Raw genomic sequence first — 21,983 nt, 5'->3', positions numbered from 1 at the left:
TTACATGTATTGATAGGATTAGTGGATCAGAAATTATTAAACAGTTTAGATCAGTGGATGATTTCGGTCAGTAGTTGCTGTTTGGGTCTTTATGGGTTAAAAGTACTTTTTCATCTGTCTGTTTTTTTGCCAGCCTTTGGTAATGCCAAAACCATTCGCAACGACAACTCCAGTCGTTTTGGGAAGTACATCGACATCTACTTCACCAAGGGCGGGGCTATCGAAGGGGCCCGCATTGAACAGTACCTGCTGGAGAAGTCCAGAGTCTGTCGTCAGGTGAGGAGAGTCGTCAGCTAAATATGTCCAGGAAATCGACATAGTCTCATTCAGTTTGGTGACACATATGTGCATTCATGTGCAGGCGCCTGAGGAGAGGAACTACCACATCTTTTACTACATGGTGATGGGCATGTCAGCAGAACAGAAGAAGATTCTCTCCCTGGGCAATGCTGCTGAGTACCACTATCTGACCATGGTACTGAAACATGAAACCTATCTTTATTGACAGCATTTAAAGATAAATGCTTTGTGTAGAAGCACAGATAAGATTTCTCATGTAGCATTAAACCACGTAATGCTGTCGTCAGGGTAACTGCACCAGCTGTGAAGGACGTGATGATGTGAAGGAATATGCCCATTTCCGTTCAGCTCTGAAGATCCTCATGTTCACAGAAAACGACACTTGGGAAATCTGTAAATTGCTCGCTGCGATACTTCACATGGGCAACGTGGACTTTGAGGGTAGATGACATGGCTATATAATACTATATGATGCATAAACAAATGTTATTATGCACTGACTCAATTTTTCTTGCATAATTTCAGGCACTATCATACGTAACCTGGAAGGCTGTGAGATCCACAAATCTCCCAATTTCAACATGGCCAGCCAGCTTTTAGAGGTATTTTTAATCACAGCAGGTACCAGGAGTTAGGGTGACCTTACCTGAGTTTTTTTTTATTTTTTTTATTTTTTTTGTCCTGTCACTTTAGGTGGATCCCAAAGCACTGGAGACTAGTCTGACTCAACGTTCCTTCATGACCAACAGAGAGATTGTGACCAAACCTCTGACCTCTGCTCAGGCTGTAGACGGAAGGGACGCCTTTGTCAAAGTAACATTAAATACACTTATAACTCTGTTTTTACGAGAGGAAATTCAGCCTTTACTCTGGACATTTAGATTCATGTGAGAGATGAGTTTGAGGTCTGGCGTCACAGGTGCCATTACAGCCTTTATAGCAGCTGTTTTATGACAAATGAGACTAAATATGACTCAGGTGTTTGCTCTGACTTTACTTACATTGTACCCTGTCGGTTCATGCTTGTTGTTCAGTGATACTTTCTAAGCTTAAGTTTTGTCTACGTACATGTAGTCTATGACCTATCAACAAAGGCTTTAACTTCAACAGCACAGTCACAAGCTAGGCTATAAGGCTCCTGTGATGTTAATTTAAGTCCACAAGAATTTACCAATTTGTGGTGTTATTAACAATAATAAACCAAAGCTGCAGTACTGGTATTGTATTAACATTTGACAATCTTCTGTAGTATAGAACCCAACTATCACAACTCCTCTGCCTCAGCTTTATATAAAATGTTAGCATTTTTAAGACATTATTTTAGTTTTTTTGTGTCACTGTTGTTTCTCAAACTATTTATTTTATCTGTTGCCAGCTGCCTTTTGTAACATGTGAGCATCTGTCAAAAAAACCAAGCCAAAAATCCAGTATAGAGGTGCCAGACACAACAAACCCCGCCCCTCGCATGTATTGTAGCTTATTTTGGCATCGATCCAGCTGATGTCATCATGTCGATGCATGTGCTGGTGTCAGCCTATCAACTGCCTCTATATATGTACCAAGTTTGGAGTAGATTGAAACATAATGGATGTATTTATAGACATGTGAGATTTCACCCATTATAAGTAAATGGGGAAAAAAAAACGATTAAAAAAATTAATAAAAAATTTAAACTTTGACCTACTTTTTCCAAAATGTAATGACATCTATTCTGCATCACTGGCAATCTATAAACCCAATTTGGTATGAATTCAACCAATAGTTTTGCTGCTACAGACATTTGAAATTTGGCCCATTATAAGTAAATGGGGAAAAAAATTATTTTAAAAATTCATAAAAAACTTGAACTTTGACCTACTTTTCCTAAATTGTAATCAGATCTATACTGGGCCACTGGCAATCTATAAACCCAATTTGGTATGAATTCAACCAATAGTTTTGCTGCTAGAGTGTTAACAATCAAAAAAAGGACAAACCGAACCAAAAACAATACACTTTGCCTCCTCTTTGGGGGGGCAGGGTAATTATGTGTTTAGTGCCAAATGCTAAACAATGTTAGCATGTTTAATAAACACGTATTTATTACAGGAGTTGGTAGAGAACAAATTAGAGCTAAAAGCAGAGTGAACCTTCAACAACAGGCCTCCAGCTTAATGCTAATGTTTCTATTGAGTGTGTTAAAATAAGTGACAGTGTTTTGTGTTTGTTTTCTGTTGTTTTACTAGGCTATTTATGGAAGACTTTTCATTTGGGTGGTGGATAAAGTCAATGCTGCCATTTACAAATCTCTGTCTAAAGATTCCACAGAGGTCCGACAGTCAATCGGTTTGCTTGACATCTTTGGCTTTGAAAACTTCACTACAAACAGGTTGGTGTTTGTTCACTTCAGCTGATGATGTAACACAAACAGTTGACTTTAGTGTTTCTAGATGCATTTATGGTCCATCATCTATATGAGGGTGACTGTGTGTCCGTCCATTGGCTTCAGTTATTTTTAAAACCCAATATCTAAGGAATGCTTTGACAGAATGGCACAAAATTTGGCAAAACCATTCACTTGGATTGAAGGCTGAACTGAAATTATTTTGGTGGCCAGGGGTCAAAGGTCATGGCCACTGTGACCTCATGTCTGTCCAAAATTATGAGCATGATATTTCAGTAACAGTTTAAGCAAATTTCTCTAAATTTGGTACAAATTCTCACATTGACTTATGGATGATCAGTTTTTTTCACTTGTCAAAGGTCAAGGCGGTTGTGACCTAATATAGAGAACTGCATGGATAGTTCATGATGCAAGAACAGAGGACATGTCTGACGGGGCTTCTTATTCTTTCCTCATTTTGTGATTTGTCGGACTATTTGCAGCTTTGAGCAGCTGTGCATCAACTTTGCCAATGAGCAGCTGCAGCAGTTCTTTGTCAAGCATGTTTTTAAGTTGGAGCAGGAGGAGTATGCCCGTGAAAACATAGTTTGGGAGCACATTGACTACAAAGACAACCAGGTCACTCTGGATGTACTGGCCAGCAAACCCATGAACATGCTGGCTCTTATTGATGAGGAAAGCCACTTCCCCAAGGTGATGATCTTCTTCTTACCCTCGAACACTGTCTTCCAACAAAATACCATAGGTTCTAACCTTCTGGTTTTTCAGGGCACAGATACAACCATGCTGCAAAAAATGAATCAGTTCCATGGGAAAGGGGGGATTTATCTTCCCCCCAAGAACAACTATGAGACACAGTTTGGGGTCCGGCATTTTGCTGGAGAGGTCTACTATGATTCCAAAGGTACTTTTTAAAACCATCAACAAGCCATACTCCAGCCCCTTGGAGTTCTTACTATGCCCGTCTTGTTTTAAGGTTTCCTTGAGAAAAACCGTGATGCCCTCAGCACTGACCTGATTCAAGTGGTGGAGACCTCCGCCAACAAACTCCTCAAACAGATATTTGAAAACGTCTTGTCTTCAGCTACTGTCAAGAGCTCCACCAACCCCAAGATGATCATTAAACCCAGCGTAAACTCCCTCAGAGTCAGTGCAGTTCAGACACACCCCTATGATGCTGGCAGATTAAACCCCTGTGCTATTGCTAACTCTGTGACATTTTTCTGTTTGACAGCAAGTAACTGATAATAAGAAGCGTGTGCCCACTCTGACCGGACAGTTCCGTCAGTCTCTGGACTCACTGATGAAAACCCTGACCGTGTGCCAGCCTTATTTCATACGCTGCATCAAACCCAATGACTTCAAGAAGCCTCTGGTAAGTTTAAATTCATTTACATTAAAACTGAGTCAAGTCACTCGCTGTAAATAAATCTGATTCCACTCTTGTTTGCCTCAGCTCTTTGACAGAGACCTGTGCATGCGTCAGCTCCGTTACTCGGGTATGATGGAAACCATAAGGATCCGAAAGGCCGGGTATCCTGTACGCTACACCTTTGATGAGTTTCTTACCCGTTACAGGGTCCTTCTGAAAACGTACATCTGTGATCCCAAAAAGGTGAGTTTATATGAGAATATTAAATGTTCAGTTTTGTTATGACATCCTGACTTCATTATTTCCTTTTGCTTTATGTTTGTGTGATTGTCCTAACAGGAAAGTAAACAGAAATGCTGTGAGAGCATTTGTGAAACTGTACTGGCTGAAGAAGGTGACTGGAAGACTGGGAAGACCAAGATATTCCTCAAGGTAGTGCCAATTTTATTTTATTTATCATTCTATTTTATGTGCTGTTGTTATTTAAAAGGCTATGTGTGGAAGCCAAAAAATGGGAGAAACAGTTATATTGTTATACAAATGATATAAGTGTCTGAATACCTGCTGAATATCTAAATATTACTAAAACTGCACTATTTACATTTTCTATGCCAAATTAAAGGAAAATATAATGGGACAAAGGCCACATTTTCAGTATAACCAAGTAAAACTAATGCAATGATAAATAAATAAAGTTAGTTCAGTAAATAGTAAAACATAAAAAATAATTGCAGCCATTAAAATACTTTTATGAATAAGCTGGAACAAGGATAGCAAGTAAAGTGTTAAAACTGATAATGCATGAAAGAACATCATAATTTTCCAAACTAACATGAAATAAAACAAAACAAGTGTGGTTGTTCAAGTCAAGGTAAGAAGTAACTTTGCTTAAGCTGGATCACCCGTAGGAGAAAATATAACTGTGTTTAACTTTAAAATTTTTACTTAAAACCAGTGTTATAAGTTGCGTAGTTTCTAAATTTTATTTAAAGATGCTCGGTAGATTTTACATTTTCCTCACGATTCACCAGTTTCAATGTGAAGGTTTATTCCTGCACCGTCATAAAAAATCAAACATGCTTTCCATCCTGATTATTTTTCTCAGGACTTCCACGACACTATGCTTGAACTGGAGAGGATGAAATCACTCAACGAGAAAGCTCTTCTGATCCAGAAGGTGTTGAGAGGCTACAAACACCGGTACGGGACAAAACGCCTGAAACTGAACTTCTGGGTTAATTGTGTGATCTTTATTTACATACATGTCTGGTTTGTTTCCTCTATAGGAAAGGGTTCTTGAGGAAAAGGGCAGCTGCTCTTGTCATTCAGAAACACTGGAGAGGACACAAGGGCAGAAAACTGTACAAAGTGGTCAGTTCCTGTTTATATGATGATAATGGGGAAATAATGACAGTGAGAATACAATACAATACAATAGAGTAGCAAAAACAATTAGTGCAAATCAAATACTAAATATTAATTATACAGTCTTGCTTGCAAAAAATATTCAATTCTGTTCTTATTCTAGGTCCAACTGGGCTTTGCGAGGCTGCAGGCACAGGTTCGCTCTCGCCAACTTCACTTCCAGTACAAGAAGAAGAGGGAGGCGGCCTTGGTGCTGCAAACCCAGATCAGAGGATACCTGGCCAGGAAGCAATGGAAGCGCAAGAGGGACGCTGTTATCCTTCTGCAAGCTCACACCAGGGGTGTACTCGCCAGGAAAGCTCTTGAAAAGATGAAACGAGACGTAAGTTCAGCTTTCAACCAAACACAGGAGACAGGTGTTAGAGATTCAAAGTGTTTATCTCATAGAGGAAAGGTGTCAGTAACTACTGGTCCATGTTCTGTGTGTTTTTATTTCAGAGGTACCTTTCTGATAAAGAGAAAGAGGCGGAGCAGCGGGCCATTTTGGAGAAGAAGAGACGTTTAGAGGAAGTGCTGAGGGAGAAGGAGAGAGAGGCCAAAGCCCAGCCCAAATCAGCCGAGGAGATGTTGGACAGCATCTTTGACTTCCTGCCCAGCATGGAGGGAGGGAGGGAGGGCCAAGCACCTGTGGGATATGAGGTCAGAATCAAAAGAGAAATATCTAACTCCCTTTCACTCCAAAACCTGTCAAAATCTTTGACTTTCACTGTGTAGAACAGGGGTGTCAAACCTGTGGCCTGTGGGCCAAAACCAGACCGCCAAAGGATCCAATCTGGTCAAGTGCAAAAAAATACACTGAAGATATTAACGGTTAAAGATGTCAAACTCATTTAAGCTCAGAGGCTGCATACAGCCCATGTGATCTCACGTGGGTTGGACCAGTAAAATAAAGCATAATGACAACTACAACATTTTCTCTTTGTTTTAGTGTAAAAAAGTAAAATTGCATGAAAATGTTTACAAATGTTTTCACAACATGTGAATAATATAAACAACTATGAACAACCTGACATTTCTTAAGAAAAATAAGTGGAATTTCAACAATATTCTGCCTGTTACTAAATGTTTTGTGCTAGTGGGATCTGTAAGTTGTAATGCATGTGTAAATGAGCAGCTCAGGCATAATATTGTTAAAACTGAACTTTCACTTTTTTGCACTAAAGCAAAGAGAATAGATTCACAATTACTAAAAGTGGAAAAAAGAAGTTTTCAGTTAGGAGATGCACTTTAGAAATGAACAATATTCACAACGAGAGTGGAGGAGGATGAGCGTTTCAAAAAACATATGAAGATCAAATTTTTATTCAGTGCGAAGTACAGTGGTGGAGTAGGGTTTGTGGACACCGCATGTATTTGTGATAAATATCATGAAGAATCACTCTGAAGTCATTCCATTCTCCAAACCCACACAAGGTCAAAACTGGATGTTTCAGCAAAATAATGATCCATCCATCCATCCATCCATCCATCCATCCATCCAGGGCATGACACATTGCAACTGTTAAGAATTTACTTTTATCTTTTTTTTTTTTGCATTTGTTTGTGTCTGTCTGATGCAGCTACACCTTCTGACACACAAAAAGATTTTTCCGCAACTATTTCATGGCATCATTTGAGATTCTGTGAAATGTTAAGGGTTTTTCCGCTGCTGTATTTTTATGACTTTATAATATGAGTGAACGGGGTCGTTAGTCTTCAGTAGATGAATGTCCACTCACAAATAAAATCTTTTTGCAGAGCTTTGAGAGGAGAAGGATGATTTCTGAGGAGATCGACATAGATGACATCCCCATAGAGGAGGAACTGCCCAAAGAAGATTACGATGACCTGGATGAGTACTCTTTCCCCAAATTTGCGTCCATGTACTTCCAGGGTGCAGCCACCCCCACCCACATCCGCCAGAGGCTTCGACAGCCCCTTCTGTACCACGAGGATGAGGCAGATGTCAAGGTGCTGCTCTCAGATCTATAAACACTGTACACAGGTCACACTGCTCCTGGCATTCCAGTACCATAACATGATGTTTTTGTTTTTGTTGCGTTGTCACCAGGCCTCTCTGGCAGTGTGGTGGATCATTTTGAGGTTCATGGGAGATCTACCCGAGCCCAAGAAGCAGGTCCGGGCTCAACCAACCTCCATGCAGGATCACTTTATGCCACAGGAGCTGCTTTCCAGAAAGAACAGACGTTTAAGCCACATGGTGGGCCCGGATCAGGTAAATGTCCTCATAATATTTACAACATTCAGTATTGTTTGATTTATTATGGTGGTGTGATTGCTGATTCACTTGACTTTTCATAGTGATTCAGGTAACTTCAGAAATATTCCTAAAAATATTTCCCATTAATGCATAAAGACCCAAACAGCCTCCAGTGATCATAACCATCTACTGATCTAAAATACTTAATACCCGTTGATCCACTAGTCCTATCAATACATGTCAGTAATTGGTGTAAAATACAGTTTATTGTCTTTTCATGGTCATCAAATATGACCCATTTGGATGTTCGTGAAAACACTGTCATCTTCTACAACACTGATTCACCAGTAAAACCCATGGAGTTTCATAAATGACAGTGGGTGGAGACACTGGGTTTATGTTCATTTAATGATATATTTTACTGGAAACATCACTCTTTCTTCAGTTTTCTGTTTCTGATACAATAACCTTCAACTTTAATCTTAGCTTTTATGAACATCTACATGATCAGTAAATTAATCATGGAAAATACATGATTTTGACTGAAAAAATGCAAAAGGCAAAGGATAATATGATAATAAATGATGATAAATTACTTAAGAAAGGTTAAATAGTGAGAAAGGTTCATTTGGGAACTGATACAGAAGTAGTACTGGGTCTTTATGGGGTTAATTTTCAATGGGAAGTGATTAAAACCCTGTTTGGAACAACAATATGTCATGTTTTAACCTGAGAACATGGTTGAAACTGTAAATGGGCCACAGTATTTCAGACATTACAAGGCCTGATTGGGATTTTAACCCTTTAGGCACCTGAGATTTTTTTTTATATATTCAATTTTGATATCAAGATTTCAAAAAGCTGTCTGTTTCATTCAGTTATGTTGCTTGTCACACTAAAGCACCATTTTGGTGCTTAAAGGGTTAATATCTAGTGCACTATCTACAAAATTGCAAGTTAAGTTTAATACATTTGTCATGTTTCCTGTTTTTTTATTGGCTTACCAGCCGACAGGCCGTAAGCTATTGTCATCATGCGGCGTCCGTCTGTTGTCTGTCGTTGTCTGTTGTCCGTTACAAAACTTTCGTCTTCTTCTCCAAAACTACAATTCTGATTGACTTCAAACTTGGTATACAGCTTCTTTACGATGATGTCAACAAAAGTTAGTGAAATTATTTGGATCCGGATCTGATTCTGGATTTGGTGCCACTTTGAAAAATTTCCCCATTATAAGAGATAGGAAGTGGATTGATCCAATAAATCAGTAAGTATCAATGATATCAAGTTGGAATTTGACTTTTTTACAGATCTGATTGGAATATGACCAAAACATGGGCTATTTCTGTAATATAATAAATACACATAACTGGGTGATAATAAATGTCATCTGGATACATTTCCCAAAGCTTTTAATTTGGCCGGTAAGCTACTTAGTGATAATTACACAGCTTTGAGTGGATGGTGTCATTACTTTGTGATACTAAATCTTCCACTAAACTATAAAACATTTAAATCATTCACCTCTTTTTCACTATAAAAAGATGCTGGTGATTCGAGGTAGTACCTGCCATTTAGAAGCATCTGTTTGAGTGATTCCTCCAGAATTTGAAAATGTCATTTGTTACTGTTTTTCACTGACAAACACATTACATTTGTCAAAACTCATCATTTTCTCTTTAGCTCCACTATTTGTCAGATGTTTTTCAAGCAAATGTATAGAAAGCAGGAGGCACATTCAACATATCTCTAGGCTTTTTCTAGTTTTAAAGTGTCATTTATGTCTATTTTAGAGGTTGTTGCGGAATAAAAAAGAGAGAAAGCCTTCTGCAATACCAGAAGAACCATCACAGAACAGAAAGAGCTCCATTTTCACAGACCTTCTATCAAGGAACAGAAAGGCTTCAGCAGCACCTGGTGACACAGCTCCAAACCCAAAAATATACACCGTACCTGAAGGCAGTCCTCGCACCAGGAAGGGATCCACATTCGCTGACCTGCTGTCGAGAAACAGAAAGACATCCAGTGTCCCAGAAAGTGGAGTCCCCAGAGCTGCAAACTTCAGGAAACCCTCGATCATCATGGAAGAGGTGAGGAAAAAAGAACAAAACGTTTTCACTTGTTCCTTGTTTAGTTACTTTTTAAGTTACATATTAATGGTCATTTTATGGGTTTTTGTTTTTTCTCAGTCTGACGATCTGACTGAAGTGTCCAAGCCCCCCACCATTCAGACCGTACAGGAGGAAAGTGACGTCTTGATCGGAGAAGGACCCACTCTGGACCGAACCCTAACATCACTCGAAAAACTCCACATCATTGTGACATACGCCATTGTCAGACGGGACCTCAGGTGGATATTCAGCACAAAGTGCAATGATGGAAAAAAGTTTTTGGACCCATGTATTTGTAATATATTCCAATAAGAATCACCCATAAGTCACTGAACTCTGCAGAGTATTGTTCCATTTTCCGAGCCCACATGCTCCCTTCTGCACATGCTCAGTTCCAGCGAGGTCAAAACTGGATGTTTCAGCAAAATAATGAAACACATCTAGGGCATAACGTGTTGAAACTGTTAAGAATTTATTTTTCTTTTTTCTTGTTAACAATAAACAAAATAAATCATTTCCATTTGTTTGTGTCTGTCTGATGCAGCCACACCTTTTGAAACATGGAAAAGATTTTTCACAAATATTTTATGACAATATTTGAGATTGTGGAAAATTTTAAGGGTGTCCAAAAACTGTATTTCCTCTACGTTATATCTGAGGGTTTTTTCCCCCTCTCTCTTGTTTAATATGTTGCCTTTTTCATGCAGGGATGAGATTTACTGTCAGATCTGTAAGCAGCTTCAGGACAACAACAATCGCAACAGTTACTTCCGTGGATGGATCCTTCTGTCCCTGTGTCTGGGTATTTTCCCTCCGAGTGAACGTTTCATAAAAGTAAAGAATTTACTTGTACCTTTATTAATCTTAGCCTGCTTTAACATTTAGTAGCCCCACTTGTTATAAATATCCAGAATCAAATTATTGCTAGTCAGAATATCCACATCATTATTTATAGGAAATTATTCCCCTTTTGCCCTTTGTGTGTGTTGGGCTTTCAGCCCTCTGTCCAAAATGCACTGTTGTTGGTGAAAATGTCATTACTGATGTCCACAGTTCCCATCATGACATGGAAGAAAAGGTGTTTCCTCTAAATAGTATGAATTATGACAATGTAATTTCAGCTATCCCCAGATGTAACTGCTGGCAGAAGGGTAGGATTTATGAAAATTATTTATGACTACTAACAAGTGCCTCATAGTTATTGTACAGTAGATATTCAGCGGGTTCATTTTTGATATTTTTATTTTTGTATTTATTTTGTTAATTCATTTTGTGATGGTTGCAGTTATAGAATTGCAATACTCATCAACATCACATACTGACATGAGCTGGTCCAAGTTTTGATTCTTTTGTTCGCATTCAACCTTCACAGTTTTACTTAAAAATAATCAATTTTATTTCATCACCATCAACACCCAAAAGATATTGTAGCCACATTTTAGAAAGTTTTCTAGCTGTGAGAGTCATATTGTGATCTGAAAGACCAGTTACTAGATCAAATGTTCTGGCTTATTGGTAAATGCATGTTTAGTGTTTTAGATTGAAACTGAGAGACAAATACACACATGTGGCAAAAGTGATTTCATTGTGTGTAATTGTAGATACAGGAACTGCTCATTTTCTAGTATACATCCACTGTAGCAACAAAAAATTTCAAAAGCCATTCATATCTGTAACTAGAAAGAATAAACGTTTGACAAAGACAAACACCCCTGTGGACATCTGGAACCTAATGACAAATATTTTAGGAATGTGGACTGGTCATATGTTATAACAGCTGCCGGTTTCTCCGTCCTGTGCAGTATCTCCAGAGCTTCATCCGATTCGCTCCAGGTGGTTACCCCGCCTACTGCGCCGAACGGCTGCGTCGCACCGTCATGAACGGAGTGCGAGGGGAGCCCCCGGCCTGGCTGGAGCTGCAGGTACTGAGTCTGACTGATGTTAGAACTTTGATAAAGAGACTGTACATGTAACAGCATTCGGTTTCTGTAAGAAAGGGTGTGGGTCATTCGGCCCGAATCACATTTAAACCATGATGAGTCTCATGCATCAACATTCACTTAAAGGAGTGATATTTTGCTTTTTTTCAATGGAATTATGCATTTTAAAACGTGTTCCTGTGATCTACATAAACTGTAAATGCTATGCTTGGGTCTGAATTCTTCATTAATTCAACTCCACAGGTCCATCTTTAACCCTATTTCTGAGTAATGACACCAGAAAGGTTGTTTTGAGCACTGGCCCTTTAAATGCACATGAGTCTATTCACGCCCCACCCCCTCCAGGTTGTTGACTATGCTGCTCTGAACATTTTAGGTAATCGGCTCCAAGTTTGGACATATTTTCATTATGGACTACAACCACCGCTGCTGATAAACAATTATGGAGTACTCGGAGAAGTGTTCATCAGATGTCTTGACCTTAAATATGCAAATGTTGTGATGTACCTACTTAAAAAAATTTAACAAATTATGCAGGAATTAAAACAGGTTGTAGAAATCTACTTGATTTTTGCCAAAATGAATAATAAGATAGCTTTGCAGCATCTGGAGGGTTCAAATTCAAACTTTATAAGCTATTATGGTCCCCAAATACACAAATAAATGTACCAAAGACTAATAGAAGTGGGATTAGCAAAATATGACGCCTTTAATGTTCTCTTACATTAACAGAAAAATAAGAGGAATCCCCTCTGGATGCCCCAAACCTTCTTACCGTCCTAATCTGCTGACAGAAGCAGAACAGAAGTGCTGAATGTGATATCTAACTTCAGCATAAATGGAATGGACGTGGCTATTTGTTTGTAATTAGCATATGTGACACCCACTAAACACCATAAAAGGGCAGGTGTTGTGCCGTGTGCAAACAGCTGACATTGGGTGAACGATTTCAGACATGCCACCAAAAAAGGGCAGTACAAAAAAGAACTTCAGCAGCAGCAAATGTAAATACTCTTAAATCAAATCCAACAAAGTAAACATGATCTTTCAAAATGTTACTACTAGTGTTAGATTGCCTATATGCTTAGATTTTTTTATTTTATTTTTTTAAATTATGTTTTCACTGCAAGATGTACAGATTTCCAAGAAAATCTGCAAGGAGTTATTGGATCCTCTATTTATTTATTTATTTATTAGCTATCATGGTAAAAACAAAATTGAGGGATAACATGTTAAAGTGAAAAATAAGTATTTCCACTGTGCCCCAAAGATGTCCTTTTATTTAATTGTTAATTTTAGTATTTATTATTTCTGATGTAAAGGTGTCCAGTTTGACACGACAGTGATGCTGTGGTTCAGTTGATGAATAAGATATTTTTCAGCCACAAATTTAATAATCAATTTTAGAAACTTCTCTAAATCATAAAGCAATCAGAAATAGATTGTATGATGTGTTTCTGTTTTCCTGAAATTTCAAACATATATTTTTGTGCATCGAACAAATACTTATATTTATATTTTCCTCTTATCTTGGTAAAAGTGCACTCAACCACTTGTAAAATTTCATCATAACTGGAGTAAAAGCAAAAATAAGAAAACTTTGGTGAATCACACAAATCTCTGGGTACTAACTAAATCAGAGAATGTGTAGGATACAAACAAAAATAAAAGAAACATGTTTGTGTATGGTTTCTTGCATGAGGTCTAATGTCTCATTTTCAAGATTGCACAAAAAAATTCAGCTGTAAAGTAAAAGTAAAGACATGTTGGTGCTAAAGGTCAAAGGCCAGAGCAGCTGTGATGTCATATCTGTCCTTTCTCATGGCCGTGGAACCCCCCAGGGATTGAATCAGGTCAAGACTGTCGGGACCTCACAAAATCCAATTATGACTAAAAGTCCTTGTAAATGAGAGAATGTCATTAACAGGCTCTGAGTTAAGGATCTGATTGAACTAAGGTTCTTGTTTCTATCCAATCACAGGCCAGCAAGACAAAAAAGCCCATGATTGTGTCTGTGATGCTGATGGATGGTCGTTCCATCAACCTGCCTGTGGACTCAGCAGTTACATCCAAAGAAGTCTGTCAAATCATCACCAACAAAGTCAAACTCAAGGACACGTTTGGGTTTTCTCTGTATGTGGCCCTTTATGAAAAGGTATGAACCTAAATCCACTTATGCAGATGTTCTTTTAAGCCTATATTCTGTAAAAACAACCCAACTAGAGAAAAGCTAAATATTTTTGTAATAATAATAATAATAATAATCTTTATTTATATAGCACTTTCATACATTAAAAACTGTAGCACAAAGTGCTTTACATATCAGTTTAAAAATCAGTACCGCCCCCCACCTACACCCACCCACTCACCCGCACACACACACACACACACACACACATAAACATGCAAACCCACAAGCTCACACATACTTAAGAAGACTGACTGAGCACGGGTAGACCAGAACAAAAATGTACAAGTAAAAGTAAAAGATCAATTTAGGAGGCGCTGTCTCAGGGAGCAAGCTGTGACCAAGCTGTCTTAACCCTTTCATGCATGAATTATGTGAACCTTAATCAAGATATTTTTTTCCGGAGTGTTTTTATTCCTCTTAAGGCATGAAAAAAAAGAAAAAAATTCATAAACCTATTTTTCATGGAGTTACAAAAATGTCCACTCAGCTAAAGAAGCAAAGAAAAATGTATTTACAGATATACTGTGTGAAAACTATGAAATAAAAACATGTGTAATGCTGCTAATCTGATGTTTTCTCACATTTTAACATACCTGCTTGGAGATAATATGAAAAAAAACAACAAAAAAAACTTTTTGTTAAAAAAAAATAAAACAGTGAATTGCAGTCCAATAATAACAAATAGCAATTTTTTTTACAGTCAAACATGTTAGTGCAGATCAGGTTTATCTAGAACAGCAAATTTACAGTAATGGTATGAATTTCAGTGTATGGGATGATGCATAAGCGTCCACTGTGTTGGCTGATATGGAACTAAACCAACAAAATCTGTGCATATACAAGAGAACAGCTTTGAACAGCTGTCCACTGTAGTGACCACTGTGCATGAAGGGGTTAATATCTGGAAATCTGGTTAGCAAAAGTTTCTTCACTGCCTCTTCTAGACACCAGAAAATTGAACTAAAAAGTTTCAAGTATTTATTACAAGCAACAATAACAGGTTTTTTTTTTAACACAAAGGTGATACTTTTAAAGAGAGAAGTTGTTTAAGTGGTCTCACTGTTGATATATTATGTTTTAATTAACATGATAATATTAGCTGGAATATTTTGTTCAGATAAAATTAGATGTATTTTTTTCACTTGATCCAATTAACCAAGAGCTGTGCTTTCAGATATTTTTTTTATCATTATTATAGCATATACTGCTTTTCAAAGCTCTCTTTAAAAAGTTAAGAAAAAAAAAGCACAAGCTGATGATATTAAAAAAATACAATATGGTTTGATGTGTCACTTAACCTGACGTGTGTTCACATGGAACAGACTCATATGATAAAGTGTGATGCTTGTTGTTTCCGTGTGGAGGTGTGGGCGCTGGGCAGCGGCCGAGTGCATGTGATGGACGCCATCTCCCAGTGCGAGCAGGAAGTGAAGAGGAGAGGAGGCCAGGAGCAGCACGCTCCCTGGCGTCTCTTCTTACGCAAGGAGGTGTTCACGCCCTGGCACGACTGCAAAGAGGACAAGATGAGCACAAACCTCATCTACAAACAGATCATTCATGGTCTCAAGTTGGGAGAGTATCCGACTCAGAAGGTGGGCTTTTATTTTTCTCCATCTTTAAAAACTACAGTAGTGGATCAAAAAGTTTTTAGACCTTAAAATTGTACACAATCTCAAATATTATCATGAAATATTTGCGGACAATTTCTCATTGGTGTTTCTAAAGGTGTGGCTGTGTAAGGACAGACACAAACAAATGCAAATGATTTAGAAGTGCATCTTATGATCGACGACAACAAAGGAATCTGAGTTCACTGACTTAAGGCTGATTCTTAATGTAATATATCACAAATCCAAAAACTTTTTTCCACCACTGTATCTCACAGAGTTACTACTATTTGCTCACATACAGTATTTTTGTAACTTCACACAGGAGGATGATTTTATTGAGTTTGCAGCAAAACATTTATACATCACACACGGCTCCGACAGCAGTCCGGAGCATGTGAAGGAAGCTGTGCAGGAATGCATCAAAAACACTCTGCTGGAGGCCAAGTCAGAGGCCAAATGGGTGCAAATGGTCAGCAGTGCTCACGCTCAGGTCGGTCCTGTGTTTAAAGACATATTCAGAGGATGAACAGGTCCAAAATGTTCTTAAAGTCTGTTTCCTTAAACCAGGGTCAGTATCTGACCTCCAGGCAGAAAGCAGATGAAGTGAAGGCAGAGATGGTCGACTATGCCCGAGAGAAGTGGCCCATGTTCTTCTCCAGGTTCTTCGAGGTCACTAAACTGTCAGGTAAACAGAATGTATTTGTATGGATGTAAGTATTTTATGTTCTGACATGATGGGGTAATTTCACATGTTCAACTCCCAACAGCAGCAGCAGATTGATACAATATTAGGTTGTCAACACAATAATGATCAACAGTGAGGATGCTCTTCACGTCTCAGACCAGTTAGCTGCTGCCATTAGTATGTATGTCAGAATGGAATATTCAAGACTATTTATAGACGCATTGCACCGCTGGGGTTAAGACTCAAGCAAAGTAGTTGATTAAGAAGGAAGAAGTGGGACAGAAACAGCAGTTCTTCATCACATCTGAGCTAATAATACCCTCACACACTGGATATTAAATCTATTCACACTGGAAACTGAACCATCACAGTTTCCACACATTATATATGGCTTCAATGTGAAATGTCATTAGTTATAATAGTTTATTTAAGGCAATAAACTCGCTGTGTCTTAGTGTTACAGCTATATTTTGTTAATATTTGCAGATTTTTTTTTCTAGTGAAAAAGTCTGGTTTAATTTACAAGTTAACATTTATAAAAAAAATGGGAAAAGCTTACTTTATTTATATTACTCCTTTTTTTTTGCATGTGTGTACATCATGGGCACATCCACAATCATATATATATGGAGGCAAATGTGTGTGCGTTTGAGTAGATGTAAATGTGTTTGTTTACATATATAATAGTTTTTTTTACTATTCTTGTTATTGTTCTGCAAAAGTAGGATGGCCATGAGAAGCACTGATTTTTCACAAATTACACTGTTTTGTATCGCACTGGAGAGTCTATATGTATATGATGATATACATGCAACAAAGATTCACAAATTAGCCTTTTTTTCTTTTTTTCTGTGAGCAATTTTGACACCCCTTTTTTTTTGTTTTTCTTTTTTTTTTTTACATAAAAAAGAGAATAGTGTGCTTTGTATCAATGATGTCCAGTGGAACATGTTGTGAGACTGTTTTGAATACAAATTTGAATAAAAAATATATATCAAAAGCTTTGGTAACTCTAAACTTTCTATTATTTAATCCACATTTTAATAGTTGTGGATTTCCTGCTGTTGTTTGGACAACTATGAAATGAAAAGGTGAATAATAATAATAGTAATACTAATAAAAGATGAAATACTGAAAAGTGTTCGCCTTAGCTTCATATTTAGTGCACAAATGTGCAAATGGCATCATCTAATCAAGCATCTATTTCTCACCAAAAAAGAAAATGAAGGCTTTCCAAAACAGGAATTACTCCTTACACCTGTCATATGTTTTCTTAATTCCTTACTGAATGAGTGACTAATGCTTTCATGTTTCTCTCCTGGATGTTTCAGGGCCGTCGCTGCCAAAGAGCCAGTTCATAGTGGCTGTAAACTGGACCGGTATCACATTCCTGGATGAGAGAGAAAAGAGACTGTTGGAGCTCAGCTTCCCTGAAGTGACCGGAGTCAACATCACCAGGTACAGAACCATTCCTTGAATTAAAGTGGGAGCTGATGGTGACACGTTATTAATAGAGTCCTTGGAATAAACATTAAGTAATAGGAGAAATGATAAGGCCCTTACAAGCCCTTAAATTGGTGTTTTTATGTGTTAATGAACTTCACTAGCAGCGTCATAAACCAAATAAAATAAAAATGTAAAATGATCATATAGTGATTTATAAAAGCATTATATCACTGTTATTGAGTTTAACTTATCCATTATGTCAGTGTTAACACCTTTAATAACCCTTTTTTGTTGCTTTATCAAGATGATGACATTTTTTAATAGCAGTTAACTAGACACTTATTAACATTCTGCAGGTACCAGAACAATGATTTATTCATGTTAATAGACCCTAAACATATAAAATACATGTCATAAGATTTGTTAATACACTGTTGCCCATAAAGTTAAAATAGTTTTGCTTTCAAACACGTTCCTCTTTTTATTCCTATTTCTACACATCATTATTCACCTTTGACCAGGTTCAATGATTACATACCGAGTCCCAGTTACACTTTATCTATCACCAATAAATCACAATCATTTCATGAGAAAAGGTGCAAATATTTTATTCCATCTTTATGTGCAACAGTGTAAAAATATAACGGCTTACATAAACAAGTTTTATTTTATTATGTTTACAATATTTAGCATAAAAATATGAATTTGTTTGTTCTGGTAAACATTCTCCCCTCTTAACTGATGCTTATCAGGAGGACCTTAAACTAAAATAGTTTATACTTCAGCCTTATTCCCTGTTCACACCAATAAACATTTTGCAAGATGATATTTTTTTCTCCATGTTTGGGCATCTCATGAACCTGTACATGTTTTAGGACTCTAAAGCAGAGATAAAAAAGAAAAAAAAACACATTCCAAAGTGAAGATTTCTAAACACTGTCTTTTCAGACAGAGAAAATGAAGAAATTATAAAACAACAGTGTCACACCCCATCACACATATCTGTTGTCTTGTGTAATGAACCTGAAACATTAAGTACAGGCCATACAAGTATATAATATATACAGTACTGTGGAAAAGTCTAAATCCACCTTTGTTGTTTGAAGGGTTGAAATGAGCATATACATGTGTTTCTCACTGTCTTTTCTTCTGATTCAACAACAAAATACAAGAAAAGAAATAAGTGTACAGCTTTAAAAGACCCTGAACTACAGGGGCTCTAAAGGTTATAGTCAGTATTTAGTGTGACCCTTGACCCTATGACAATAAGCAGCACAAACAATTAGAAACATCTGACATATGTTGAATGGAACCTGGTATATAACACAAGAAAATGAATGCCATAAATCTCATATTGTCTGAACAAAAGGGTTAATAAGGACATGCTAACTGCAAATATGTCACATTAAATACTATCTCTTTGGCTTGTGGAAGCTGTTTTTTCCCTGAAACTTTAGTTTTTCCTGCTGTACATACTTCATATATATCAGATTAGATCCTAATACAGAAATAGAAATGCATATGTGGTCATTAGAACTTTACTAAACCAACAAACCTAATGTTGGGCTAAGACTTTGGCACAAAACTGTGTAATATCAGTGTATTACCTATAACAGTTCCTAGTGACCCCCCCCACCCCACCCCATATACCCCCATACCCCCCATACCCCACACCCATGTACATGTGCAACCACAATGTATATATGTATATATAATAATTGTTTTTTAATTCTAATTCTTTTTTTATATAAATATTTATATAAATACCAAATTTCTGAATTTTCTCTTTATATTTAATTTTTCACTCATTTGTGGTTTTTATACCTGGCTTGCTGGATGTTGTTGCTGTTAAGTGCAAAATTTCCCCACAGTGGGTTGACTAAAGTCTTATCTTATCTTATCTTAGTAGATTGAAGTTACCATGGATACCGCTGGGAGACAGCCACATGTTTCAGTGCTGTGGTGAACTCTATATAATGTAAAAAAAAAAAAACAACAAAAAAAAAAAACAAACACACAAGACAAAACAAACCAAGACAGTTTAAAAAAATATTTTACACTAACTTTGTAGCTTTTTTGGCTCAACTATGTGTCCTTCTGAAGCCTCTATAACTGCTGTATCCAGTATGTGTAAATGTGCATGTCAGTGTCAGACAAAATCTAAATTTGTCTGAGCGTTTGTAGTCGTTTTGTGCATTCTAGTGTGATATCATGTCAAACAAAGGTTGTGTGGACAGTTAAAAAAAAAACAGAGAGGGAAAATATCTGTTTAGGTAAATATCTGTATTAGTGTGGACAGGGTTTTAACCTTGTGGGATCATCTGTTCTGTGACTCCAGGGAGGGGAAGGGGACGGGCCCCTTGGTGTGTCTGGTGACTCTGAAAGGGGACTTCACTCTGAGTGGATCCACAGCTGAGGACATGGCAGAGCTGATCACTATGTTCCTGAGTGGACTGACAGAGCGATCTCAGTACGCTGTGACCCTAAAGGAGGTGGACAGACAAGGTCAGAGCGCTGGGGTCGGACTGATGGTTCACTGTCATTCTTTCAAGGGTCACGTCTGCTCATTGTCTGATTTCATTCATTCTACAGATGACCCCACATTCCTCAGCTTCACAAAAGGAGAACTCATCATCATTATTAAGGATAACGAATTTTCTGAGCAGCGTGGTGGTTGGATAAAGGGCCGAAAGGAGAGCACGGGTAAAACCGGAGCCGTCCCCCTAGAGGCCATCTTAATCCTACCGACGCTCAGCAAACCCACCAATGAGGTCATGGTACGGTAAAAGTTAAAGTCTTGCATGAAAAATCCTACTTTAGTAAATTATTAGAGGTCAAATGTGGTTGAAATATAAGTAAATAATCAGTAATGTTAGTTAAAAAGTATTGTTTTGACATATAGTATTATTTGTAATATTAGATTATTAAGGGCAACATGGTGGTGCAGTGGATTGCAGTGTCCTGGGTTCGATTCCATCAGGGTCCTTTCTGTGTGGAGTTTGCATGTTCTCCTCATGTTTGCGGGGGTTCTCTCTGGGTACTCCGGCTTCCTCCCACCATCCAAAGACATGCACTAATTAGTTAATCTAAATTGTCCATAGGTGGGAATGTTGTTCAATGAACTGGCAACTCGTCCAGGATGTACCCCACCTTCGCCCACAGGTAGCTGGGATAGGCTCCAGCACCCCCCACAACCCTAGTGAGGATAAAGCAGATTCAGCAGATGACTGTATGAATTAGATTATTAATACTGAAGTATCAGTGAGTCTGTTTACATGACCAGAAAAGTCAGATAAGTGGGAGTAATCACATAATTGTAATGATGGGATGTGCTCAGAAATGCGATAAGCAAAAAACGTCAGCCTAGTTTTTCCATTACGTACATACATATGTAGTTTGTGTTGTGAATTAAAGCAGATGTTATCTCATTCTAGAGTCTCCTCAACCTGCCTCCGAACCAGAGGAAGACCATGATAGAGGCGAACCCTCCGGTCACAGGTACCATGCAGAGAATGGCTCTTGCCACGCTCAAAGAATTCTCCGTGCAGTACTTCAGGTATGTGGACTCCACCTCTGGTCTCCTCCCACATGTTTTATCCTTGACTGGAGCAGAGCTGACAGCAGGGCTCCGCTGTCCTCCTCCTACAGGCAGCCCACTAAGGACGTGAACCGCCAGGTGATCTCCAGGAACGCAGCTCCGGAGAAGCTGTGGGTGAACTCCAGAGAGCCGCTCAGACAGCCCCTCCTCCAGAAGCTGGTGGGCAACCCAGACCTCAGCCACAAAGCCTGTCTGGCCTTCACTGATATCCTCTACACACCACATTTATATCACATTACCTGGTTTTCTAGTTCCTATTATCAGCTGCTTCACCTTCTTTCCTGCTCACATGGAGCCCATTTTCAGTGTTTTCATTGTTGAAGTTTATTTGTCCTTGACTCCTGCGTACCGATCCTGAAGTACATGGGCGACTACCCCACCAAGCAGATACAGAGTCCACTGGAGCTCACAGACCAGATCTTTGGCCCCGCTACTCAAAATGTGGAGCTCAGGGATGAGATCTATTGTCAGATCATGAAGCAGATGACCAGCAATAACAACAGGTACGTACTCTAGTCAGATGTTTCCAAAATGAAACCTACGTATTTAGTTTTTTAGAGAGAAGCGTATTAGAATTTAACCAGTTGCAAAACAGCAATAGAACACATTTACAACCGTACAGGTTTTATCAAATATACTTGTTCATCTTGTCGCTGACAAGGGTTCAGCGACATTTAAAAGAGATATTTTTGGCCACAAGGGGAAAAAATTACAAGTCTGGAACT

The 21,983-nt window shown here is 38.1% G+C and overlaps 1 protein-coding gene across 1 annotated transcript in view; it reads left to right on the top strand.

Moving 5' to 3' along the window:
* Positions 1-21,983, top strand: part of myo7ba (myosin VIIBa) — a 33,977-nt gene that overhangs the window by 5,000 nt on the left and 6,994 nt on the right. The window contains exons 8-39 of the mRNA XM_030132756.1: positions 134-276; positions 362-475; positions 588-741; positions 826-902; positions 994-1,113; positions 2,526-2,668; positions 3,166-3,376; positions 3,452-3,587; positions 3,660-3,829; positions 3,918-4,058; positions 4,140-4,298; positions 4,395-4,487; positions 5,161-5,255; positions 5,342-5,426; positions 5,584-5,802; positions 5,919-6,119; positions 7,218-7,430; positions 7,531-7,695; positions 9,471-9,767; positions 9,867-10,027; positions 10,496-10,622; positions 11,591-11,710; positions 13,710-13,883; positions 15,284-15,511; positions 15,852-16,019; positions 16,097-16,214; positions 17,546-17,672; positions 19,999-20,165; positions 20,253-20,437; positions 21,095-21,216; positions 21,309-21,463; positions 21,608-21,761. Of these exons, the coding sequence (XP_029988616.1) occupies positions 134-276; positions 362-475; positions 588-741; positions 826-902; positions 994-1,113; positions 2,526-2,668; positions 3,166-3,376; positions 3,452-3,587; positions 3,660-3,829; positions 3,918-4,058; positions 4,140-4,298; positions 4,395-4,487; positions 5,161-5,255; positions 5,342-5,426; positions 5,584-5,802; positions 5,919-6,119; positions 7,218-7,430; positions 7,531-7,695; positions 9,471-9,767; positions 9,867-10,027; positions 10,496-10,622; positions 11,591-11,710; positions 13,710-13,883; positions 15,284-15,511; positions 15,852-16,019; positions 16,097-16,214; positions 17,546-17,672; positions 19,999-20,165; positions 20,253-20,437; positions 21,095-21,216; positions 21,309-21,463; positions 21,608-21,761 (4,942 nt within the window). The remainder of the gene's footprint in view (positions 1-133; positions 277-361; positions 476-587; positions 742-825; positions 903-993; positions 1,114-2,525; positions 2,669-3,165; positions 3,377-3,451; positions 3,588-3,659; positions 3,830-3,917; positions 4,059-4,139; positions 4,299-4,394; positions 4,488-5,160; positions 5,256-5,341; positions 5,427-5,583; positions 5,803-5,918; positions 6,120-7,217; positions 7,431-7,530; positions 7,696-9,470; positions 9,768-9,866; positions 10,028-10,495; positions 10,623-11,590; positions 11,711-13,709; positions 13,884-15,283; positions 15,512-15,851; positions 16,020-16,096; positions 16,215-17,545; positions 17,673-19,998; positions 20,166-20,252; positions 20,438-21,094; positions 21,217-21,308; positions 21,464-21,607; positions 21,762-21,983) is intronic.

The sequence above is a fragment of the Sphaeramia orbicularis genome, chromosome 4, assembly GCF_902148855.1.
Source record: "Sphaeramia orbicularis chromosome 4, fSphaOr1.1, whole genome shotgun sequence".
Classification (NCBI taxonomy): Eukaryota; Metazoa; Chordata; class Actinopteri; order Kurtiformes; family Apogonidae; genus Sphaeramia; species Sphaeramia orbicularis.
Note: the sequence above shows the minus strand (reverse complement) of the source record. Positions and strands in the feature narration are given on the sequence as shown.